The sequence below is a fragment of the Saimiri boliviensis genome, chromosome 5 (genome assembly GCF_048565385.1).
Source record: "Saimiri boliviensis isolate mSaiBol1 chromosome 5, mSaiBol1.pri, whole genome shotgun sequence".
NCBI classification, from domain to species: domain Eukaryota; kingdom Metazoa; phylum Chordata; class Mammalia; order Primates; family Cebidae; genus Saimiri; species Saimiri boliviensis.
The window spans coordinates 117,956,573-117,980,743 of NC_133453.1; the positions used below are offsets into that span (position 1 = coordinate 117,956,573).

Below are 24,171 nucleotides of genomic sequence, written 5' to 3' on the forward strand. Positions count from 1 at the left end.
GCCAGCCCCACCTGCCTTGCTGTCGGGAGGGAATGCCACCCTCCTTGAGTTGATCCGGGCCCGGGCGGCGGGAGGAAGTTTGGGAGACTTGCGCGCACCAGGGAGGTGTCCCGGAGGGTCAGCGCGCCGCGGCGTTCAGGGTGGGACGCACTCCAGGGGTGCTGTGTGGCCAGGGACCGAGCTCTGGGCGGAAACGTTGCAGCTTCTCCAGAAGAGGGCCGGGTTCCTTTCCAGAGGTGTTTGTTATTAAGTACTCAGTACTAGGGAAAGCGTTATGAGTGGTTTCCGGATTCCCACGTTTGCCGAATACAAGGAAAGTGCATTCATTTTCTTTTGACTGCAAATATCACTTAGCATCTCATAGGTAGTTTGCAACTGTCGTCCATATCAGTTGATTTTACTCAAAGCCTAGTCTAGTTTACTGGATTCTGGAGAGAAATGGAATCCACGCTGCGCCTGTGCCCCTTTCCTAAGGTTCTGGAGCAAGCAGTGAGCAAAGTGACTGCTTGCTTGACGTGGTGAGTGGTCCCTTCACACTTAGCTGCCTGTGACCATCTTGCTCCTCTGCACTCCTCCCAAATTCTCAGTTCTTTCATATCACAAGTATGCATTAATTGAGGGATCACTGTGTTCTGTGTCCAGAAGCTGGGAATATTAGTGGTGTCAGGACAGATTTGTCTGTCAGTGTGTTCTCCCAGAATGCAAGTCCGTTTTGTTGTCTTAAGAAAGCCTAACAAGTGTATTGTTGTCAGAACCCCTGTGTTAGGTAAAACCTTACATGCACGTTGCTTTGATGTGACTCAGGATAGTGAACAATAGCATCTGCAGTGTGACATTTGAAGTTTTCTTTTTTGCCGCTTCTTTATTCTAGGCTCTCATTAAGTTTTTGCCTGGCCTTTTACTGTAGACTCCTTTCTGGGCTCCCAGGTTCTACTTTAAATCCCTCCAACCCAATATCCTGCAGTACTATCAGTGGAGGTCCTTCTGGAGAAGAAAAAAAAGGCAAACTGCTGCTGTGTGTCATTTGTTTAAACTTTGACCGCTAAGAGGCCAGGTCTAATTGGTAATTGTTTTCGAAGAACCTGAGACAGTTCGTGGCAATTATGAAGTCAGGGTGAATATAATCAAATTGTTATCTTTTAGTTCAGAAGCTTGTAAATATAAATATGGATAGTCTGTGTTATCAGGCTGTCACTAGACTAGTTAGTTCATTAAATTCATTCTTCTCCTTTTTTTGATGCAGTCTCATTCTGTCACCCAGGCTGGAGTGCAGTGGTGTGATCTCAGTTCACTGCAACCTTTGCCTCCCAGGTTCAAGCAATTCTCGTGCCTCAGCCTTCCCAGTAGCTGGGATTACAGACATGAACCACTGCCTGGCCCAAATTCATTCTTTTTAACCCTTTACAAAGATAACTAGACTTGGCCCTGCCTTCCAGCTTACAAGAACTATAATGCATGGAAATTGAAAATTTATTGGACTTGGTTTAAGAGCTCGTTGTTGTTCATCTTTGTCAGAAATTTAGTTTTAACATCTGGATGTAATTAACCAGGCTGGTGGCTTTTCTTTTCTTCAAGAGAGGGTCTTCTTTCATTCCCTGCATGCCAGGCAGTGGCCCTTTTCCATTTTGTTTCGGTGTTGATCTGCTAAGTAAATTTGGAGTTAAACATACCCATTTGGTGTCTTGTGCCAAAAAGTTACTTCACAAATTATATTGCAAAAGTATACTTCTCCATTCTAGGCGTGAGTGGATGGAAGCATGGCCCATGCATCTGTTGTGGGGTGGCCAGTGAGTGCCCGTTAGTTAGGTGACGATCCTCCTATTTTTGTTTGTTTTTTTGTCCTCTTCTTGGAAGTGTTTTCACGATAAGTGATGTTTTCATGGTAAATGACTGAACAAATGAAGTATTCCTGTTTCACACCCCAGAAATTTTAAGAAAGTACTTATGCCATTTTCTTTTTCTGCTCTAACTTTTTGAACTACATCTACTCTTTAGCTTCTCTTTTCTTAGAGTCTTCACTTGCAGATGTTTCTCAACCATCCTAGAATTTTTACAGAAGGGAGAGAAGGTGTGAATAATTTATATTACTTAAGAAAATGTTTATGTCCACTAGGAACTAGTGAATGCTAATCTTCAAGATCTTTAAAGGACTGGACCAGAGTCATTTCAGAGAAGGATGTAGCTCAGTGCTGTCACCTCCTCCACACCACTCCTACTCTATTGCAGGGGATTATCAGTCACTTTAATAATTCTGTATTAACTATATTTTAATATGTATACTCCTTTTCCTGGCAGTTTATACATCAAAATAAACTTTCTGTTGTCAAGGATGCGACTACTAAAACATTTTAATACATGACTGGTTTAGGTTCATTTACTTTATATAAGTATTAATACATCATTCTTTAATAAGTATGTCCTTTGAAGTTAATGCTGTTTTGATACAGAGGAGTAAACCCAAGTTGATAATAATATAGTCCTCTCCTTAACCAACCAATAGTCCAGTTGGAAAGAGAAGCATGTACTAACACTAGATATCTCACTTAGAAGAGGTTGATATTTAATTATATATACAGCATAGACAACAAATAGAAATGCAGAGGAGTGACCATTTGAGGATAGATTTGTGATGGATGGCATTGAATGAGAGCTGGAATATGAAAGTGATTTCTCAATAGTTAGAGAATGTCATAGCCACGACCGTGTCTTGGTTGTTTTGGGGGGAGTTAACGGATGAAGCTGAAAAGATAGTTTGGTGGCCAAAGATCTGAATGTGAAACTAAGACATCTGGAGTTTATCTTAGAGCCAGTGTCTGTGACCCGTTGTTGATAAGGGCTGGGAGGGTGAGCTAAAGAGGGATAACATGAAAGCTGTGAGTTAGGAAGGGGTAAGCAAAACAAATTAACAGGGAAAAAAGATAAAGCATTTGCAAGAGCCCTGGAATGGAGTATGAATACAAGGGAAGAGAGGATAAATGTGAGATACATAGTAAAGGAAGACTTAACAGGCATTGTTGGGTAAGGGAGTAGTCAGGAGTATGAGAATGTGAACCAGGGTACCTTGTTGGTGTTTTATGTAGAGATGGTTTTTTTTTTTTTTTCCTGCAGCAATGGAAGAGAGGCAAGATAGTTCATGATAGTAAATAGATGAAGGAGTATTAGATTATTTAGATGGATTTAAGTATTAAATAAAGATGTGGAGTAAAAGTATATAAATTAAAAATTTTAAATCAAACCACTGATTTAAATATATTAGATGAATTTATTATTTTTAAGGCAATTCTATTATGTAGCAATAATCACCGTTTAGTATATCTGGGTTGGCAGTCTTTCATATATTTTTCAAGATCAATAAAAGAAAGTGCAGAGAGGGATACGTATTTGAATTCCCTTCCTCATTTCTATGCCTCTTGTCAGTAACTTCTGGGACCTGGATGAGTATAAAGTTTTTTGTTTGTTTTTTGGAGACAGAATCTTGCTCTGTTGCCCAGGCTGGAGTGCAAGGGCACAGTCTTGCCTCACTGTAGCCTCTGCCTCCTGGGTTCAAGTGATTCTTCTGCTTAAGCCTCCCAAGTAGCTGGGGTTACAGGTGTGCACCATCACACTCAGCTAATTTTTTTTATTTTTAGTAGAGATGGGGTTTTGCCATGTTGGCCAGGCTGGTCTCAAACTCCTAACTTCAAGTGATCGGCCCCTGCTTGACCTCCTAAAGTGGGATTACAGGCATGAGCCACTGCACCCAGCAAAGTAGAGTTTTTTGATAGAGGGTCTTGCTGTGTTACCCAGGCTGGAGTGCAGTGGCACAATCTCAGCTCATTGCAACCTCTGCCTCCTGGGTTGAAGCAATTCTTACGCCTCAGCCTCCTAAGTAGCTGGGACTGCAGGCATCTGCCACCACACCTGGCTAAGTTTTTTATTTTTAGTAGAGATGGGGTTTCACTATGTTGACCAGGCTGGTCTCAAATTCCTGACCTCAAATGATCACCCACCTCAGCCTCCCAAAATGCTGGGATTACAGGTGTGAGCCACCACACTGGCACTAAGCGTAGTTTTTTTTTTTTTAGAAAACACCATGAAACTTTGTTCCTGTCTGTTAAGGAGTTATAATTTATTTGAGAAGACTGTCAAAGTAAACCATGGGTTAGAGAAAAAAGAAATATTTTACTCTAATCTTTCTTCTTCTGGATTCCTTCAGCACGTGATGAGTAGTGTATTCTACCTAGGCGTGTGTCTCCCTCACCTGTGAAGATGTAACAGCCCATTGAGGATTGGGGACCTGTTTGTGACTCTGGCAACACTGTCCACATGCTTCTGTGTGATGCTTGCTGAATTGTCAGAGAATCTATTGCAGTGATGCAACCCATGTTATCTGCTCCTTGGCAAAGAGATTGTGGCATCAGGGGATATACTTGGTGTTCCTTTATTCAAATAGGTTTTACCAGTCAAACTTACCTTTTGTTTTAGGTGGAAACAAGAGAAGATGAAGAACAAAATGTCAAGTTGACTGAAATTCTGGAGCTTTTGGTTGCAGCTGGGTATTTCAGGGCAAGAATTAAAGGCTTGTCACCCTTTGACAAGGTAAGGGGAAATCTTTCTAACCATTAGACTGTTTTTGTCAGAATGACATGGTTAATCATGGCAAAGAAAGGAGGAAGAGATGATGTTTTAACTTCCTCCATGTCTGTGTTGCCATTTCTTCCTAATTCACATTCATTATGGAAGTGTTCAAATTTCTTTTCAAAGACAGAAATAATATATCAGTGAATATGTCATCAGTTCCTTTTATATGCACCAAGCTGTAGGAAATGCAAAGAAGAAGAATAAATAGTTTCTTCTTTCAAAGAATTTACAGTTTGGGTGGGGATTATAAAACTTATGGAAAATAAAATAATCAGAGTTAGTAATGAGCTATTCCAAATCAGCATGCTCACAGACAGTTGCCAGATATTCTGCGGATGGTAAATGCTCTGATTTAGGACGAGAGAAAGATCACTGTGCAATGAAATCTTTTAATTCAGCAGAACCTTGAATGATGATGCATAAATCATAGTAATAGGATACAGAGAAAAAACAAAGGCTCAGTTCTCAAAGAGCCCACTTTCTGTAGAATAGGGATGAGAGACAAGTAAATCAACATCCACAGAATAAATGGCGTGTTGCAGAAAGTGCCACAGCAGACTGTGCACAGAAAGGACACATCCAGATCACACAGGGCAGGCTGTGGAAGACAGTGCTGAGTGCTCCAGGGACATCACAGTCCCAGCTGTGCATAACAGAATCATTCCGGGGTATTTTATAATACAGAACCCAGGACTCATTCATTGAAATTCTGGTTAGGTAGGTCTGGGCTTGAGCCCTGGAATCTACATTTTTATCCGGCAACTCATAAGAGTCTAAAACAGCCAGGGGTAAGATTCATTGTTGTTTTTTTCTAATATCAAGCTGTGTCTGAAAAGAATTTTGTTTTAAAATGGATTTTTAGTCTTAGTCTCATTTGCATCTCAGAGAATTCCTGAGGGAAAAGCAGAGCCAGGGGTTTTCATCTCAGGTAGATAAGAAAAATAAGATGTATAGAAACAAAATGTCAGCCTTGCTACCCGTGTATCTGGTCTATAAAACATTGAATTAATGTCTGTCCTTTTGACTGTAAAGAGGATCTATGTACATTATGTTCATTTAATAATAAATGTCAGCTCCTCAATCATGCCAGCCACATTTCAGCTGCTCAGCAGCCACATGTGGCTAGTAGCTACTGTACTGGTCCATGCAGATAATAGAATATTTCTGTCACTGCAGAAAGTTTTCTGCAGCGGTGCCATTTTAGATTAATTATAGTTGATGGGATGAGGACACATTCTCTCTCTCTCTCAGGATATATAATTTTGTGTGTGTACTGAGTCTATTCGAGCTATTTATATTTTGCCTACCTTCTATTTCTTCCATTCTCCCCAAACTAAAAAGAGAAAACAAACATTTTCTTTGTGTCTTGCAGGTAGTTGGAGGAATGACTTGGTGTATCACCACTTGCAACTTTGATGTAGATGTTGATTTGCTCTTTCAAGAAAACTCTACAATAGGTCAAAAAATGTAAGTTTTTATATGGGAAACCTAAAGGTAGGGAGAAGGGAACTAACTTTTTCCCATGCTGGTTTTACCATTTCTTGGATTCCACTTGTGCTTTCTTTCTAAGTTCCCCCTTGAGTCTTACAGTGGTTGTTAGGCCCTATTTTCATTTCGATATCCTTATGGGATATGATAGACTCCCATCAGTGGCAACATTCCATCATACTTCTAATAGATATGGAAACACAGTATTTTTTATATGTATTCTCAATTCTTCATCTATATTTCTGAAATTTAAAAGATGCTGAAAATTGCTTTTTCTTCTTTTAAAGTTTAGATATAAAGTTTATTTGGGAGCAAAACATGACCTGAATGGAATGAATTTTTTTTTTTTTTTTTTTTTTTGAGACGGAGTTTCGCTCTTGTTACCCAGGCTGGAGTGCAATGGCACGATCTCGGCTCACCGCAACCTCCGTCTCCTGGGTTCAGGCAATTCTCCTGCCTCAGCCTCCTGAGTAGCTGGGATTACAGGCGTGCGCCACCACGCCCAGCTAATTTTTGTATTTTTAGTAGAGACGGGGTTTCACCATGTTGACCAGGATGGTCTCAATCTCTTGACCTCGTGATCCACCCGCCTCGGCCTCCCAAAGTGCTGGGATTACAGGCTTGAGCCACCGCGCCCGGCCTGGAATGAATTTATAGCTTTATTGATCCCACTTATGTGAATATTCATAAGTTTTGCTGAATAAATTTTTTTTTTTATCGTACAGTGTAGCTCTAGATTTTCCTGAGTTCTTACATAATATATAGTATGTATCCTTTAGGTATTCTAAGGAACTAAATGTAAAAAATTCAGAATTCTGAAACACATCTTACCCAAAGGGTTTGGATAAGGGATTGAGGATGTGTTACATTCTCTGTTAAGTGCTTGATGTGTGTCTCTTAAGTGCAGACCCATGAACTGTATCTGTGCACAAAACTGGAGATGGATTTACATGGCTAAGGACCCACCAGACAGCAGTGCATCAGAGAGCTCATTCTTTATTATCTGTAGAAGACATGTTATGGCCACAGGGTACTGATTCACCTAAAAGTCTCTTCTGTTTGGTTTTGGAATGTGTTTTTTTTGGAGTTCCCCACCCCCATAGAGTTTCTGGTTAGGTACAGGTTAGACTAGAACAGCCCTATGTTTGCAATTTCTCAGTATATCTAGTCAATTTAATGGGTGGGCTGGACATACATCCAAGGAGTGCACTTGCCTATTGAGGGCATGGTTCTCTCTCAAGCTGTCTTCTTTATGTGCCCAATTGAGGCCTTGTTCCCTGTCATTCTTCCTTGCTGAGAGTTCCATAAGCTTCTATCCTCCATCTTCATCCTCTTCTGAAGCCCCATTAACAGAGGATCCTATAGCTGGAGGCCCATAATGAGATCCCACATTTATAACTGAGTTTATCTCAACAACAAACATTTTTTGGGCATCAGTGTTACAAGCACTTGAATGTGTATTTTATTATTTTAACTTCACTACAGCAGGATTAAACCTAGTTTTATGACTGGAGTATTGGACCTGGACTGAGTTACTTGCCAAAAGTTTCAGAGTTGGTAGCAGAGCTTGAATTTAGACCCAGGTTTAATTCACTGTCTTTCAAACTGTTTGCATTGGAGAAGAAAACAGCATACCGAACAGTCTTAAAAATGAAAGGAGTCAAACTAATCACAACTGGGCGTATTAAAATCTTAGTCTAGGAAACCTGCCTCTGCAATTGTCACTTCATGTGATTTTTTTAGGAAATCTGAAGAATCCACCTTGAGCTGCAGGGAGAAGCTGAATGGGGGTTATTCGATTTCTGGAAGTATTTCTCACTTTCTTTCTCTGCCCCCAGCTTGCCTGCATTTTCCTCCATGTCCTTATCTTGGCTGCCAAGACTATCCAGACTTGGCAGTAATTTCTGGGAGGCGGGTTTAAGAGGGTTGTAAATCCTAGGATGACCCGTGATAGCCTTCTCTCTGGGCCTTTATGAACTGGGTGAGTAGGCTGGCTCCGTAGAGTGGCCAGGGACAGCCATGTCTGAAGGCAGGGGGTTAGGCTGGATGGTGTTGTGGGTCCCAGCCTCTTGTTTTTAAGCTGCTATGGTTCTAGGCAATTGATAGCTCTACACAAGCCAAAATATCTGTAACCACAAGAGGGAGCACTCATCCTGCTGAACCAAAATGTTAAGCAAAGGCTGTATTGATCATGTGCCCCTGTGTAGATAGTTAAGACCTGCACTGAGCAAAACCAGGACTGATTCTCATTTTTAGTTGCTTAGCTTGGAGTTTAAGCAGCAGTTCCAGTTGAACACTCATTTCTTCATTTTACAAGTTTCACGGAAATTAAGAAATAAGCATGAGAGGCCGGGCGCGGTGGCTCAAGCCTGTAATCCCAGCACTTTGGGAGGCCGAGGTGGGTGGATCACGAGGTCAAGAGATCGAGACCATCCTGGTCAACATGGTGAAACCCCGTCTCTACTAAAAATACAAAAATTAGCTGGGCGTGGTGGCGCGTGCCTGTAGTCCCAGCTACTCAGGAGGCTGAGGCAGGAGAATTGCCTGAACCCAGGAGGCGGAGGTTGCGGTGAGCCGAGATCGCGCCATTGCACTCCAGCCTGGGTAACAAGAGCGAAACTCCGTCTCAAAAAAAAAAAAAAAAGAAAGAAGCATGAGAGTCTGATGGAGATCAAAATTTAAAAAATAAAGCTTATCAGAGAGAGCACCTTCGATATGTTGCCAAATGGGTTTGTTAGTACTTCACTACCAGCCTATCCCACGTGAGTCCCAAGCAGACCTGCAACCACAGGCTTCTCCTGTAGGGCAGGCAGCACATCTTATGGCAGAAAAGATACGTGTATCCCAAAGACAGGCTGCCCAGAAAGGACGGGCACCAGGAATGGCTGGGAGCTGCATAACAGTTTTCTTCTTCTCAGGACTTTGGTTTTGTTTTATTTTAAGAGACAGTTTTACTTTGTTGCAGAGCCTAGAGTGCAGTGGCATGGTCATAGCTCTCTGCAGCCTCAAACTCAGGCTCAAGTGATCTTCCCACCTCCTACTTTCAAGTAGCTGGGACTGTATGAATACACCTCCATGCCTGGCTAATTTTTAAATTTTTTTTAATACAGACAGGGTCTCACTGTGTTGCCCAGGCTGGTCTCAAACACTTGGCCTCAAGTGACCTCCCACTTTGGCCTTCCAAAGCACTAGGATTACATACATGAGCCACCAGGCCTGGCCCCTCTTAGGACTTTTGGATAAATCACTCCTCACGCCTGCTTCTGTTGGGGAGGAAGGGTGAGGGAGAATAGGCAGCAAATAATTCTCCTATCTGCTTCCCTCCTGGGAGGTAGATATTCCTCCCTCTCGTCTATGAATGTGTGCAGTGAGGTATTACTCTTCCCCCTTCCATATTTTTTTTCTGTTAACACGTTGGACCTGACATTTGGTCTTATGATCAGTGAGGTGTTAGTGTTGTTCTCAGCAGTTTTAACCTTGGTCCCAACTTGTGAAGCTATTTTCCAGACAACCAGAAACTGTTTCTTAATGTGTTCTCTAATGACCATTTCCTGGGGAGGCTACTTAACTTTAGCTCCTAAGTCACGTAGTTACTATTAATACTAAGACTGAGAGGTGAAACCTACTAAGGGAAACAAAGGTAAGATAATAACTCTCACCCAGCCCTGACAGATGTTGGTCTTCAGGGTAACTGTCTCCTGGGAAGGATTATTGAAATGCAGAAAGGTAAAGATGGACAAGACTTCTTTGAACAAGAAGCACTTTGGTAGACCCAAAACTTGTTGGATTTGAAGCACCTAGTAAGTTCTAAGTGACCCTTATTTACCTGGACCTTTGTCTATTAGAACATAGTACTATACTTGGTTATAAGGCTGCAGTAGCTCCTGTGACTGGCTAAGATTTTTTTAAAGGCTCTTGTGTGGCAATATAACCTATCATGTAGGCTGAGCCAGAAGCTCCTATTTCTCCACATATCCACAAGGCCATGCCTGGTGACTGCTTCTCAACATTCCCAGGCTGTGTACCGTGGCTTTGGGGTTAGGCATACTACTGAATAATATATTTTTCTCCCCTTGAGTCTGATCCAATTAAGATAATATAAGAAACAGGAATCACATAGCTAGAGATCAAATGCTAACTGATTCAGGAAGGAGGCTTCAAGCTGCGATAAAACAGACTTGCATACAAATCTCTCCGCCATTGCTGCCATAAACTGTCCTGTCCCAGCCCAGGCTGAGCTGAGAAACCTCCCTAGCAGGAGAGAATGCTTACCACCTGCCCTACAGAAGAACACTCTGGAACCTCAGGGAGCCTGGTTCCTCTCTTTCCAATCCTGCCTTGTGGTCTTCTGTAGGAGGAAGACTGAGGCGAGGTGTTAGAGAAAGGTCAGTGTCCCTCATGAGAAGCAGAAAATATCTCTTCTGTGTGGAAATAAGAGTGAGGATATACAATTTCTTCAACTCTAGGATTTAGAGTGTCAAAAAATTAAAGGTTTCTATTTATTTTAAAAATATTTTTGTACCAGAGTAGAGAACTGCAAATATCTTTTGGAAATGGGGCTCCATGTTTCGTCTTAATATTCTGGGTACCTGGTGTGAGGTCTGGTAATTATTTGTTTCCTAAATGATATTTAGAATATTTTTTTTAAACTTTTAGAAAGAGTAGCTCAGTAAAATGAAATGTAAAAAGAATACAGGGCACTAATAACTTTTTATCTTACTACGTAAGGATGTTTAAAAAAAATAGTTACAACTTCTAACATCACCATTTCATAAAGAAAAAATATTTTATATCTAAAAAGGAAGAAAAACATAGAATAAAGGATGAAAGCAGTTTTGTGGAAACACACACACACACACACACACACACACATACATACACATGTCACTAAATTGTGCTTATTTTTCTCATTTTGCAGTCATCTAGGAGAAATTTGTCATGGTCTGGATTAACCTGGCATGGAGAAGGCCCAGATCCTTCTGTGATGCTGCCCAGACTTTAGAGATGCCATAATGGCTACTTTCTGTGTCTCATTCTTTGCTTGTTGCTTTTTCTATACAGAGCTCTATCAGAAAAAATTGTCTCAGTTCTGCCAAGGATGAAATGCCCACACCAGTTGGAGCCCCACCAGATTCAAGGGATGGATTTTATTCACATATTTCCTGTTGTTCAGGTGAGAGCTTCTGTATGGTTTCTTGTCCTCTGAAACATCAGAATTCCAATAATGGACCTGGCTTGTGCTGTAATTGGTCCATCTGTCCTGGATCCTGAATTTAACAGGTGTGGTATAGATTTGGTATGACGGAACATAGTAGTGTTCCTTGTCGTCATCTTCAGAAGATTGCTGGTATTGCATATATCCTAGTTTCCTGCTGTTACCTGATAAGATCTTTGAATGTTCTCCTCTGACTATTCATCGCCCTTTTGGTAAAGACAGAACTCTGCAGCCTGGTATGCTCTGTTCTCTGTTAACCTATCCAGCTTGATTTAGTTCCTTGCTTTTCTTTGTTCTTTTGGTTCTAGACCCCTCTGATGTTCATTCAGATTTCCCCAGGTTTATTATGCTTCCACCTGTCACAGTGTTTTTGCCTTGCTGGTTCCTTGGGCTGGAATGCTCTTCCATTCTCTCCTTACCTGTTTAATTCATATGGCTTAATTCAACCCTTCAGATCTCAGTTCCACCAAACCTCTTCAAGAAAGCTTTCCCTCATTCCCTAATCCACAGCATGTTCCTTTATGGTATGCATTCCTATGGCCAGATTCCCTTCCTTCACCAGAATCTGCCTTACTGCAGTTTGTAATCATGTATATCCATGTGTGTGATTATTTATCTGCTTCTCTCATTAGACTGAAAGCTGCATGAGAGTAAGGCTCCATGGGTGGCTTGCTTGTCTTGTTTCCAGTACCTACTAGAATGTCTTACAATGTGTAGATATTCAGTCGGTATGGCTAAATGCCTAAAGGGGAGACTTCTCTCTGCCTCCAGCTGTTTCCCAAACCCCTATGATTAAGTAGCTTATGCTGTACAACTCCCAAACAGTTGGCCCTTCATATTCATGGTTCCACATCCATAGATTGAGTGAACCATGTGTCAAAAATGTTTGGGGATGGGGAGAAACATGATAAAAATAACAGTACAATAATAAGTAATACAAATTTAACAAGCTGGAAAAAAATTAATACACATGTAAAAATATAGTATAATTATTTACGTAGCATTTACATTGTATTAGGTATTATAACCTAGAGATGATTTAAAATGTAGGGGAGGATGTGTTTAGGTTGTATGCAAATACTGTGCCGTTTTATATCAGGGACTTCAGCATCTGTGGATCAGTATCTAGAGAGTTTTGGAACCAATCCCCCACAGATTCCTTGGGACAACTGCATTCTGTGCCATTCTATTTGGGCTTCCTCTCTAGGCATCTCAGAAAGAGGAGGCACAAAGGGACTTAGAAGTTTTGCTAACTGTGTGAACACTGCTTCCTGTCTGATCCTAATAGAGTTATTTGAAGCATTTATTATAATCCTTTACATTTGAGGAAAGTGAGAAATGTAATTTCCTTATATTTGGGAAAAATGAGACTGAGAGAAGGTAATTGATTTGCTTAAGGGCAGAGAGCTATTGAGGGGACAAGCAAAGGTTTCAGTCTAAACTCTGTCTCCAAGCCTGTGCTTTTTCCACTCCTCCATTCATGCAGCCACTGAGAAGGAAGGTACACAGCCCTAGAAGTTAGAAAAGTTTTCTAGTTCTATGTTAAGATTATGAAATATAGGGGTCAAGAGTATGGACCCTGGGGACCTCCTGGGTTCAAATTTGTCACTTTCTAGCTCTGTGTGACCTTGGGTAAATAACTTTGTCTCTGTTAAATAGAAATAAATCATAGCACCTACATGATAGGATGAGAATTAAGTTGGTTGTATGTCTAAAGCACATAGATGAAAGACTGACCATTTTAGTAAGTGTTCTCTAAGTGCTATATACTTGTTTCTGTTACTACTGTTACGTGTTGAATGTTCCCCTCCACTAGACTTCAAATCGAATGCCATGAAATTTGTAAATCTGAGGCCAAGACTTTACCTTAAAATTGATTTGTGTGTTAGCCTTTTTGTCCTTCTGATACAAGGGGACACTCCCTGATTGTTTTTGTGAAAATGGAAAGTTGGGGCCCTGTGTTGATTATTGTTGAAACCTCCAACATCGTCAAACTGTGACATTGTTGCCTTTCCCCCAAGATGTGGATCTTTAGAGATTAGACCTTTTTTAACCCTACACTAGGACTTTGGGGGCAAAAACATCTAGTCAGGTTGTAAGAAGAAGAATGGGAAGTGATCTTCTGCAATCAGTTTGGGTGTTTTGAGGGTCCGAATGTTCTCCATTGTGAGTGGAAAGCTAGAGGGTTTGTCTGGATGGGAGGCCCCAGGCTAGTGGTTACAATTTCTTAATTTTATGGACCTGTAAAATTGTAAAGCAAGAATGAATTGGCCTTGGGTTGCCACCTGTAGTTTGCCAGCCAAGGACACTTTTAAAAAAATAACTACTATCTTCCTTTATCATTTCCTAAAAGAATGGCCGTTTAATTATAAAGCAGTTCCTCAAATTAAATACATTTAACATGATGAAAGTCACCATGTACTTGTAGATTTTCCCTGTTGATTCTGCTCCACCCCCCACCCTGCCCCCACCACCAGTGAAAGAATAATCATGGGCCAGCAGTTGAAGCCATTGACCTACTTCTCTTGTGTGATTCTAGAAGCTCATCATCGTGTTCATACCATTTTAGCAAAGCTATAGTAATGTTCTCTGAATGCCAGAAAACAGCTCTAACTTCTAGTTCCTGGTGGTTCTAGGTCATATTTTTTTTCTCCTGTGTTGGACATGTGAGTCCTGTGAAGGTCGATATTTTTCTTGAGTGCTAGGGAACCTGTGGCAGAGCTAGGCTGTCCAAGAGTCTCCCTGTATAGCCTTTCATGCTGGAAACTCCAAAACAGCTGTACAACTCAACAAGCTTTCCCTTCCTAGTGGGATCATGATCTCCAGGATCCAGCCAAGCAATAACTCGGGGTAGATCTGGGGTTAGTGGAAGCAGCTCTAAAAGGGAAGCAGATGTGAAAAGCCAGAAACTGGGTCTCCCAGTTCCAAAGAAAGCAGAGCTAAATTGAGTTAAGCAATGACCTAAATGCCTTAGTTGACCCTTAGTTGTCCTGGGCCATCGTACTGGGATGGAGTACAGGTGAGGGGCTACAATTGTTCTGAATGTTCTCTGATCGTCTGTATCTGGTTCTGGATTTTAGTGCCAGAGGTCACTGTTCGGGTGTGAATTGGTAGAAATATATGGAAGATACTAACAGCCAAGGAATATTCCTCATAGAGTTATTTGTAGTCACCTCTGTTCTGAGCAGCTATTTCCTAAACACGTGCTTTACTTGAGCTGGCTGAGATTTATGAACAAGCATCTCTTCCCATCCCTGCAGGAGCACCATGCAGCACTGTGTTATGTGCCATATGCCTGCTTTCCTAGGTGGCTAACCCTCACCAAGTGTGCTATGCTGTTGGTGAAGCACAACTACTATCCAAAAACTGCTTTTGAGATGTAGCTTTCTCTGGGGAGGGAGTGGAACCCTTCTGTGATGTTCTTCAGTAGTAAAGGGAATGAATGAAGAGCTGGGGAGGAAAAGCAAAGGTTCTTTTTATACTTTACACCCTTACCCTCAGACTGGTCGGATCTTCTGCAGGTTTTAGTGGGGTAGTGTTTTAATGATAATAACTGGAGTTTTAAATTGGGAGAAGTGAAGAGCAGCTGTTTCTGGGTTTCAGCCTAACAAAGCTGGGAAACATTTCATAAAATCATTTGTCCAATCTTCCTTGTAGAATAGTCTCTGAGTTGTGACTCGCAGCTTTGCAGCTTGCTAGCTATGGATCCATGAGTAAGTTATATAGTCTCCTGGCATTTCAGGTTCTGTAAAACTCAGCCAGTACTATCCAAAGTTGTGAGGATTAAGAGAGAATGTTGTGAATGTCAGGATAAACCAGTGTCTTCAGCTATGTACTCAGTATGCACCGCTGTTGAATCTGAGTATTTTGGACATTTTTCATCTGTCAAATGGGAAGTTACACTAGCATTTGCTGTGGTTCTCTCCCCTTTCCCTGGTCTGTGGTGTAAGGAGCACAGGAAAAAGATTTATATGAAGATCTCCCAGTAGGACCAGGAAGGTGGGAGATAACTCTGTTTTGTGCTTCATGTATTTACAAATCACTCTTCTACTTGTGATTTCATTTGTTCCCATGGTAGCTCTGTGAGGTGAAAGGAACTGATACACTTCTACAGAAAGGAAAACTGAAGCTCAGCGATATTCCATAAGGCTTTAAAGCTCCTGCATGAGTACTCAGCACTAGGTCCCACTGGATCTTAACATTTGGGATGTCCAGCTGGTTGTTTTTCCTATAGGACAGCATGTGTTGATGGTTTCTTATCACCTGTTCAGTTCAACTGTGCTGATTTGAGTTCATGAGTTGTGCCATGTCTGAATTGGCCTTCACTGCAGTGGGATGTTGTCCTTAGCAACTCATGTCTTTTTACTTTCTTCCCCAGTGGCTGGTGAAACGAGCTATAGAAACAAAAGAAGAGATGGGTGACTATATCCGCTCCTACTCTGTATCCCAATTCCAGAAGACTTACAGTCTCCCTGAGGTCAGTATTGTGATTTTCTCTTCTTGTCCCGCTGAGAACCAGAGTGCACACTTAGAGACTCCCCTGCAAGGAGCCGAGTAAGCTCAGGCTTCCCTATATTCCCACCTCCTACTTGGCATCATTAGTGCCTCTTTTCACAGCCACTGAGTGCAAAGCTCTATAATTTTATCATTTTCTCTGAGTTTTAGTGTTTGATCTAAAACCGTTTTATTAACTTAGCATTTGATCTAAAACTTTGTTTTATTAACTTAAGAACAATGGTTGATTTTTGTATAAAGTTTTTTTGAGAGGCCGCTTGCCCAGAATATCTCTATAGCAGGCATCCCTAAACTATGGCCTGCGGGCCACATGCGGCCCCCTGAGGCCATTTATCCGTCCCCCTGCCGCACTTCAGGAAGGGGCACCTCTTTCATTGGTGGTCAGTGAGACGAGCACAGTATGTGGCAGCCCTCCAACGATCTGAGGAACAGTGAACTGGCCCCCTGTGTAAAAAGTTTGGGGATGCCTGCTCTATAGTAACAATTTAATAATATTAATAATTACCACAGTAATAGCTAATAGCCATCATGTATTTACTACATGCCAGTATCAACACATCTTATGGCTTTTATTCTTTAATCCTTAATGCCTCCTGAGATAGGTGTTTTAATCTTTATTTTACAGACAGAGAAACTGAGGCTTAGAGGTTAAGTAACTTACCTGAGGTTTCAGTGCTTAAGAGGATTTGAAATGAGAACTCTTGTTTTAAGCACTACTCCTTATGACACCCCTTTTTCTTACTGGCTGTGTAGGGATCTATGTTGGAGCCATCTTCAGGGTTTCTAGTTTTCTTATGGATAATATATTCCAATTTGTTAGAAAATTGAGACTCCTTCAGGCAAAGTAGTGATGAGAAGTCAATTTATAAGGCAGATTCTGAGTGGTTCACTGAAGTTTTAATTTTCCCATGGGATTTGTTTAATTTCTCTGTTTTGTCTTGTAGGATGATGACTTCATAAAGAGAAAAGAAAAGGCCATCAAGACAGTTGTGGACCTCTCAGTAAGTTAGTTCCCTGGCTGTATTCTTCTGTCAGAGCCCTGCTTAGTCTCAGCCCTTTGATTTAAATCACAAAAGTGCTGCTCCTGAGGCTTTTATCTGCGGGATTGCTTGGGAGTTAGACTCTGGTGGCTGTGCTTCCCTGCTCAGGGCCAGGACACCAGCATGCATAGGTAGAACCTGACACACTACATCTCTGTCTTCTTCCAGTTTTAAAGGAGAAATAGCCAAACATAGAGCCCTTTTTAGTTTATCCCAGTGGCAGATGTAAACTTTGAATAGCTCTGAAGAGTAGATGATGAATAGAGTTGATAACTTGAGGTTACTGTCCCCACCCCCATGGTGGCTTTGCATAGACAGAATAGCCTCTGAGCTTTGTGCGGGAAGCTCTGGGAGGGCCTTTGTATCCATTCACTGGGTATCTTAATCATGTGTGCCCACTTTCCCAGCACGTGGGTTAGTGGACCCTTTGACCATTTACAAAACACTGAGCCAGAGCTGTGGAACCTTGTCAGCTGCACTCTCCACCCCCAGCCTTCCTACCTGAGCTGAGGGGAACAAAGCCTAGGTTCCTGTGTGCACATTCCCTCTCTTCTGAAAATAATTTATTGTGTTATTTTGTATGCTTTTTGCTTCATCTCAATTATATTATACTCATATAGTTGGTTTTTAATAGTTGCATAGTTTCTTGTATTAATATGCCACCCAAATGAAATATCAGATGTACTTCTTTTACAGATGGCAGGGGTTACGTACCTTGTGTCACTGTGAAGATTGATATTGTCTGGTGTTTGTGGCTTTGTGAACTGGCTGCAGAGTCTTTCCGGAAACAGAATTCCAAACTGACTTATCTTATAAATAAATGTGTGGTCTACCAAGTTGTGTTCTACCAAGGTGATTACTCTGAAAAGAACAGTCTTGGTAATGAAAGAAATGAAAATTTCCTATGGAACAAAAGGTCTTGATCACTTTATGATTGTAATTTTTTTTTTTTCTCAATTCCTTTTTAGAAATGGAAGTGGTGGAAAACCTTATAGTGACACTCCAAAGCCAGATATTGTTTTCAGATTTGGTGGCAGTATTAAACAATAATAATAAGAAAGAATGATATAACCTCAGAGTAATTTTCTTTCCTGGTTGTGAAATAGGTATTCAGTTTAGAGCATCCTCAAAAGTTTTTGAAAAGGTTGATGGATGTAGGGGAATTAAATCAAGGTTGATTTTCACCTTAATTTTACAACAGAAGCAACCACTTTTAATTTTTGGACATATTTCTTCCATGTTTTGATTGTGCATTTTTAAACTGAATTGGAATCATACTTTAAAGATAATTTTGTGGTTTTTTTTCACTTACCAATATAGAGTCTTTTGTATGCTATTAAGGATTCCTGCTGGCCGGGCGTGGTGGCTCACGCCTGTAATCCTAGCACTTTGGAAGGGTGAGGCAGGTAGGTCAGGAGTTCAAGACCAGTCTGGCCAACATGGTGAAACCCCGTCTCTATTAAAAATAGAAAAATCAGCTGGGTGTAGTGGTGCACACCTGTAATCCCAGCTGCTTCGGAGGCTGAGGCAGGAGAATCACTTGAACCCGGAAGGTGGAGGTTGCGGTGAGCCAAGATTGTGCCACTGCACTCCAGTGTGGGCAACAGAGCAAGACTGCATCTCCAAAAAAAAAAAAAAAACTAACTACATTTCTCATGGCAAATAGTAACCGATTGGTTGGATAAGATATTGCTTTACCCTGTTTTAAATGTTACTTCATTTCTGGAACAATCTGAAAACCAGGTGATAATCACATTATTTCTGAGGCAGGAAATTGCTGGGCCAGCAGCAGGACTGGAGGGGAAATTTTCTTTTTCCTATAAACTCTGTACTGTTTGAATTTTATTCTAAATCTGTTTATTCAAAATAGTACACATTAAGGGTTTGGTTTTTTTGTTTTTGTTTTTTTTGGTAACAAAAGCCACATTCAAATATTAAAAATTTTTAATGCTTAATCTAATATCTTCATTTGTAACTCTCACTCTGATCCCTGAGTGAGAATGAGAAAATGGTATAGTTTTCGGCTCTATAGCTCAGAAAAAAAGACCAGTATAGCTGTCAATCATCCTAGTCCTGAAAGTGGGCTTGGCATCTCTATGCCCATGGAATAGTTAAGGCCCCTAGAGTCACATTAATTTTTCTTTTCTTTTTTTTTTTTTTTTTTTTTTTGAGACGGAGTTTCGCTCTTCTTACCCAGGCTGGAGTGCAATGGCGCGATCTTGGCTCACCGCAACCTCCGTCTCCTGGGTTCAAGCATTTCTCCTGCCTCAGCCTCCCAAGTAGCTGGGACTACAGGCGTGCACCACCATGCCCAGCTAATTTTTTGTATTTTTAGTAGAGACGGGGTTTCACCATGTTGACCAGGATGGTCTCGATCTCTTGACCTCATGATCCACCCGCCTCCCAAAGTGCTGGGATTATAGGCGTGAGCCACCGTGCCTGGCCTTTTTTTTTTTTTTTTTTTTTGAGATGGAGTTTCACTCTTGTTATCCAGGCTGGAGTGCAATGGCATGATCTCGGCTCACCACAACCTCTATCTCCTGGGTTCAAGCAATTCTCCTGCCTCAGCCTCCCGAGTAGCTGGGACTACAGGCGTGCACCACCATGCCCAGTTAATTTTTGTATTTTTAGTAGAGACGGGGTTTCACCATGTTGACCAGGATGGTCTCGATCTCTTGACCTCGTGATCCACCCGCCTCGGCCTCCCAAAGTGCTGGGATTACAGGCTTGAGCCACCGTGCCCGGCTGTTTTCATTTTTAATGGAGGTTTTTGTTTTTTTTCAAATCCACTTCTGCTTGTAATGTGATTGCAGAGAATTAAGGAATATGTGATAACGACAAGTACTTACATAGTGCCCAAACATTGTTCTGAGTGTTCATCTCTAACTTATCTAGTCCTCATAAGAATCCCATGAAGTAGCAGTTTGTTGTTGTTGTTTTTAACAAATGAGGAAATTGAAACACAGATAGGTTATATATAAGTTGCCCAGTGTCACAGTGGTGATGGTGGAGGCAGGAATCAAACCCAGTCTTGTAACTGCACTGCTGTGAGCTTCTAGATAAAATGCTGTTTGCCAGCTGATGAGAAAATAGTATCAGAATGAAGGAAAATGTGCCAGACTTGGTGGTTCATGCCCATAATCCTAGCACTTTGGGAGGCAGAGATGGGCAGATCACTTGAGCCGAGGAATTTGAGACCAGCCTGGCCAATATGATGAAACTTCATCTCTATAAAAAAAAAATACTGAAATTAGCCAGGTATGGTGGCATGCACTTGTAGTCCCAGCTCCTCAGGAGGCTGAGGTGGGAGAATCACCTGAGGTTGGGGAGGTTGAGACTGCAGTGAGCTGTGATTGTTTCACTGTACCCTACCTTGAGTGGCAGAGTGAAACCCTGTCTCAAAAAAAAAAAAAAAAGGAAATGGAAAAAAAATTGTGAGTCCCTGGTTATAATTTGCATTGTTTAGTTTATTTCCTTTTTCATGCATGAACTTACCCTCATTGGATCAGCAATACATTTTCAGCAGGAATGATAATCTTTATAGATGGCTTTGGGTTTTCTTTTTCTCATCTGCTGAAAATACCCCTCACTTCCAGGTATTTTCTTTCCATCACCATTAACTTTCCTCCCTCCCTCCTGCATTTCTGCAAGCCCTTCCTTAGCTGACTTGAAATGAGAGTCCCAAAAGCTCTCAGAAATTCTAGGGCTGTGGTGCATATCCCTGACCTATTCTCATGAGTCAGTACAAAAAATTAAACCTCTTGAAATTTTATTTATTGTCTTGCTCCTCAAGGAAAATTCCTCCCTTAGTAAAGGAAAGGAAACCCTTAATTTTAAGTTGCGAATGGAAAATTAAGGAATAAAAAAATAAAGTCAAACACATAGGTTTTTAGACCCAGCCTTTTATAAAATATAAAAGTTATTAGACCCAGCCTTTTATAAAATATGTATATAGCTGCTGTGTATTTATTAAGTGCCTACCATGTGCCCGGCATTTCAGTAGACATTTAACAAGCATTAGCTTCTTTATCCCTCATTAGCATTTAAGGAGTATATATTATTATTTCCATCTTACAAATCAGGAAATTGAAGCTCAGAAAGGTTAATAAATTCCCTGTGTAGCTGCAGAGCTAGGAAGAGGGAGCCAGATTTTGATATTGCACCTGACTCTAACACAACAGGTGTTGGCATTCCTCCATTTTTCTGGCTTTTCACCTGGTCTCTGCTTTCCCACATATTCCTGGCACCAATTTTGCAGTACTGTTGCTGACTTACTTCAGGGCCCTGGGATATTACTTATCTGGGTCCCAGAGACTCAAATGCATCCAGAGTGGTTGCACCACCAACTAAGAGTCCCACCAACCTTCAGTTCCTATGGGAACATTGATTGTGACTTCTCATTTGATGACCCTTTGCCCAGCCAGAGAATGGGTGCTAAGTGGGGGCTGTCCTGTGGTTATCTTTTTGGTCAGCATGATGCCTTTGCACCTCAACCAATAGGCTTTTATTTATTCTTGCTTAGACATAACATAAAAGTGTTTAAATATTAAATCTTTAGCTGATTGTGTTTAGCCATCCTTAGAAGTGGCAGCAGCATATATAAGCCTTATTTGGGTGATGCTTTGACAGGTTTGCTTGCAGTGTAGAGGAGTCCCTTGCACCATGAGACCATCCAGAAGCTTGGATGCAGAGGCAACATCCAGAGAGGGAGAAGGGGAAAGGAAGTCCCCAGATCGTAGAGGAAGCTCATCTTTCTTGGTGATGTTGCTGAGCATCACACAGGGGGTCTGTGGGTCAGAGGCCTATGAAAAGCCTTAGTGGCCTGAGGTCTTCACAGCCACAGGGCTTATCCTGTCTATGGTTAGAAAATGCCAACAGTTTTGAAGTGTGTTGTTTTGAAGAGTTTGCAAAGTAGGCAGGGTCTAAATGACAAAAAATAAATCTGATTATTTAGGATATGTATAAAACATTTTGATATGTAAAAATTTGAGTTTGTGCTGATCAGCTTTTGAGCCAATGGGTGTCAGTCTTCTGTGAAGAAGTCTACAACATAGGAGCCATCTTCAGCTCACTTATATAACACAACAATCTTATTCTTACCCACCGAGTCATACTGTTTAGTACAGCCTCAAGGAGACCTGAGGTGGGACTTGTGCTGTACCTCAAAGAGTGGAAGATGCATACTTACATAGCAGAGCTCATGTAAAAGAGAGTGGAAGAACAAGGTCATGCAGCTGATTAGTGGCAAAGATGGGACTAGACATCAGCATTCCTGACACCTGTTGCTTTAAAGGGTGACTTAGCAATAGCTCTTTATAGTTGGCCTGTAAACCCCTGGCATTTAGGTTGTGTTACTTAAGCAGACCATTGTTGTGATCCATGTGGCAGCTTCAGATTGTAGAATGAGTCTTGTGAGAGGGCTAGCTGAAATGGCTAATGGGTGGCTAGAATGGCAACACTGGGCAAGTTAGTGTTGGGGGCAAACCTTGAAATGAGAAACCAGGTTACCTAGGGCCAGGCCTCATAATGTCCTATGGATCTTGGACAAGTTATTCAGTGTCTGCTTCCTCAGTAGTAAAGGGAAGTTAACAGTGTGTGCCCTGTCTCTACTTCATAGTGTAGTTATAAAGTGTAAAACAAAGGTGAGATGTATATGAGGTTTTATACTTTAACATGTGAGGAATAATTCACAAAAGCCAACATTGTTATTGTTTGGCAGATAAAAGGTTCTTTTAGCTGTTGGTGTCAGTATGTTCTTGTTTTGGAGTTAGTCCTTTTTTTTTTTTTTTTTTTTTTTTAAGAAGAATCCAATTTCTTGTCTTCGGTTATTGACTCTTTCAGTTGTAACTAAGGACAATAGAAGTTAAGCTCAAGCTGTAATAGTAGAGCTCAGTGGAAGCTAAACCAGGCACAGTAATCGACGCCACTTAGTTTGATTATATTTTGCATATCCCTGTAAGTCTGTTTTATGTTATTTAGAGCTTCCTATTCATGTAGACACCAGCGGTTAACTGGGGAATATTTGTGGCAGGAATTTTTAAGAACAATCCTTTAGCATCAGCTCAGGCCCTGTTCTATTTCCTTTTCCACAAAATCATTTGAGATTATATAGTGTGTGTTACAGAAAGAATGTTTTTCTGTATGCTTGAAACTGTATATTAAAGTAAACTAGTAATAAAGTTAACCAGAATTATCCAGGAGGAATATCCAATTAAAATAAAATGCCGCTATCTGGAAAAACCTGATAGTAATGCTTTTTGTGGTGATGTCCAGGTAACGATTAGATGCAATAAACCTGGGTAGTAGGTAAGAAGAGATGTGGGAATGAGCAGCCCGAATACCTTGCTGGCATAGCAGCTGCCTGCCTGCATCAAGAGCCCTGAGTAGATACTACTAGGGTACTATTTGACAGCTGGCTTAGCAGTCAAGAAGGACATTCATTCGGGATAGAATGACAAACCTCTTCATCTGGGCTGAACACCTGCATTTATTGATCACTTACTGCATGCCACATACATTGTTTAGGATATATATGTGTGCATGTATGTAAGTTTAGAATATAACTCATGGTAAGTTGATGCATATTTGCTTCTATATTTATGACTAAATCACACTGTAATAATTTAAAAAGTCAGTGAAAGTTCCCAGTACATTTTGTTATCATAAATTCTCTTGAGGATAAACCCCCAAACACTTTTGTTAAAAAGCTATGTATCTCCAGGCGCGGTGGCTCACGCCTGTAATCCCAGCACTTTGGGAGGCTGAGGTGGGTGGATCATGAGGTGAAGAGATCGAGACCATCCTGGTCAACATGGTGAAACCCCGTCTCTACTAAAAATACAAAAAATTAGCTGGGCATGGTGGTGCGTGCCTGTAATCCCAGCTACTCAGGAGGCTGAGGCAGGAGAATTGCCTGAACCCAGGAGGCGGAGGTTGCGGTGAGCCGAGATCGCGCCATTGCACTCCAGCCTGGGTAACGAGCGAAACTCCGTCTCAAAAAAAAAAAAAAAGCTATGTATCTCTGAAGGGGTTGTATCCACTCTTCTTTTCTGCTATTAAAGCTAAAAGAATTGAAATCTTCTTTGCCATTTAAGGTGTTTTTGTTGTTGTTGTTGTTGTTTTTGTTCTTTTGTGTGGGGTGGGATTCTGGGTTAACATCTGTGATTGGTGAACTGGTTTCTGGCTCTGGGTGGTGGAAAGGTCTAGATGGGTAGTAACTATAAAAAGCTTGTATTGTTTCTGGAAAACTTTATTAAAGAGTAAGAAACACTTCAGTACAGTAGCAAACCCTGC

At 41.2% G+C, this 24,171-nt stretch overlaps 1 protein-coding gene across 2 annotated transcripts in view; it reads left to right on the plus strand.

Annotated features, from left to right (window-relative positions):
* CCDC93 (CCC complex scaffolding subunit CCDC93) overlaps positions 1–24,171 on the plus strand; it is a 90,315-nt gene that overhangs the window by 677 nt on the left and 65,467 nt on the right. For both annotated transcript variants that reach the window (XM_003931540.4, XM_010342156.3), the window contains exons 2-6: positions 4,465–4,578; positions 5,993–6,087; positions 11,170–11,281; positions 15,702–15,800; positions 16,783–16,839. In XM_003931540.4, coding sequence (XP_003931589.3) covers positions 4,465–4,578; positions 5,993–6,087; positions 11,170–11,281; positions 15,702–15,800; positions 16,783–16,839 — 477 coding nt within the window. The remainder of the gene's footprint in view (positions 1–4,464; positions 4,579–5,992; positions 6,088–11,169; positions 11,282–15,701; positions 15,801–16,782; positions 16,840–24,171) is intronic.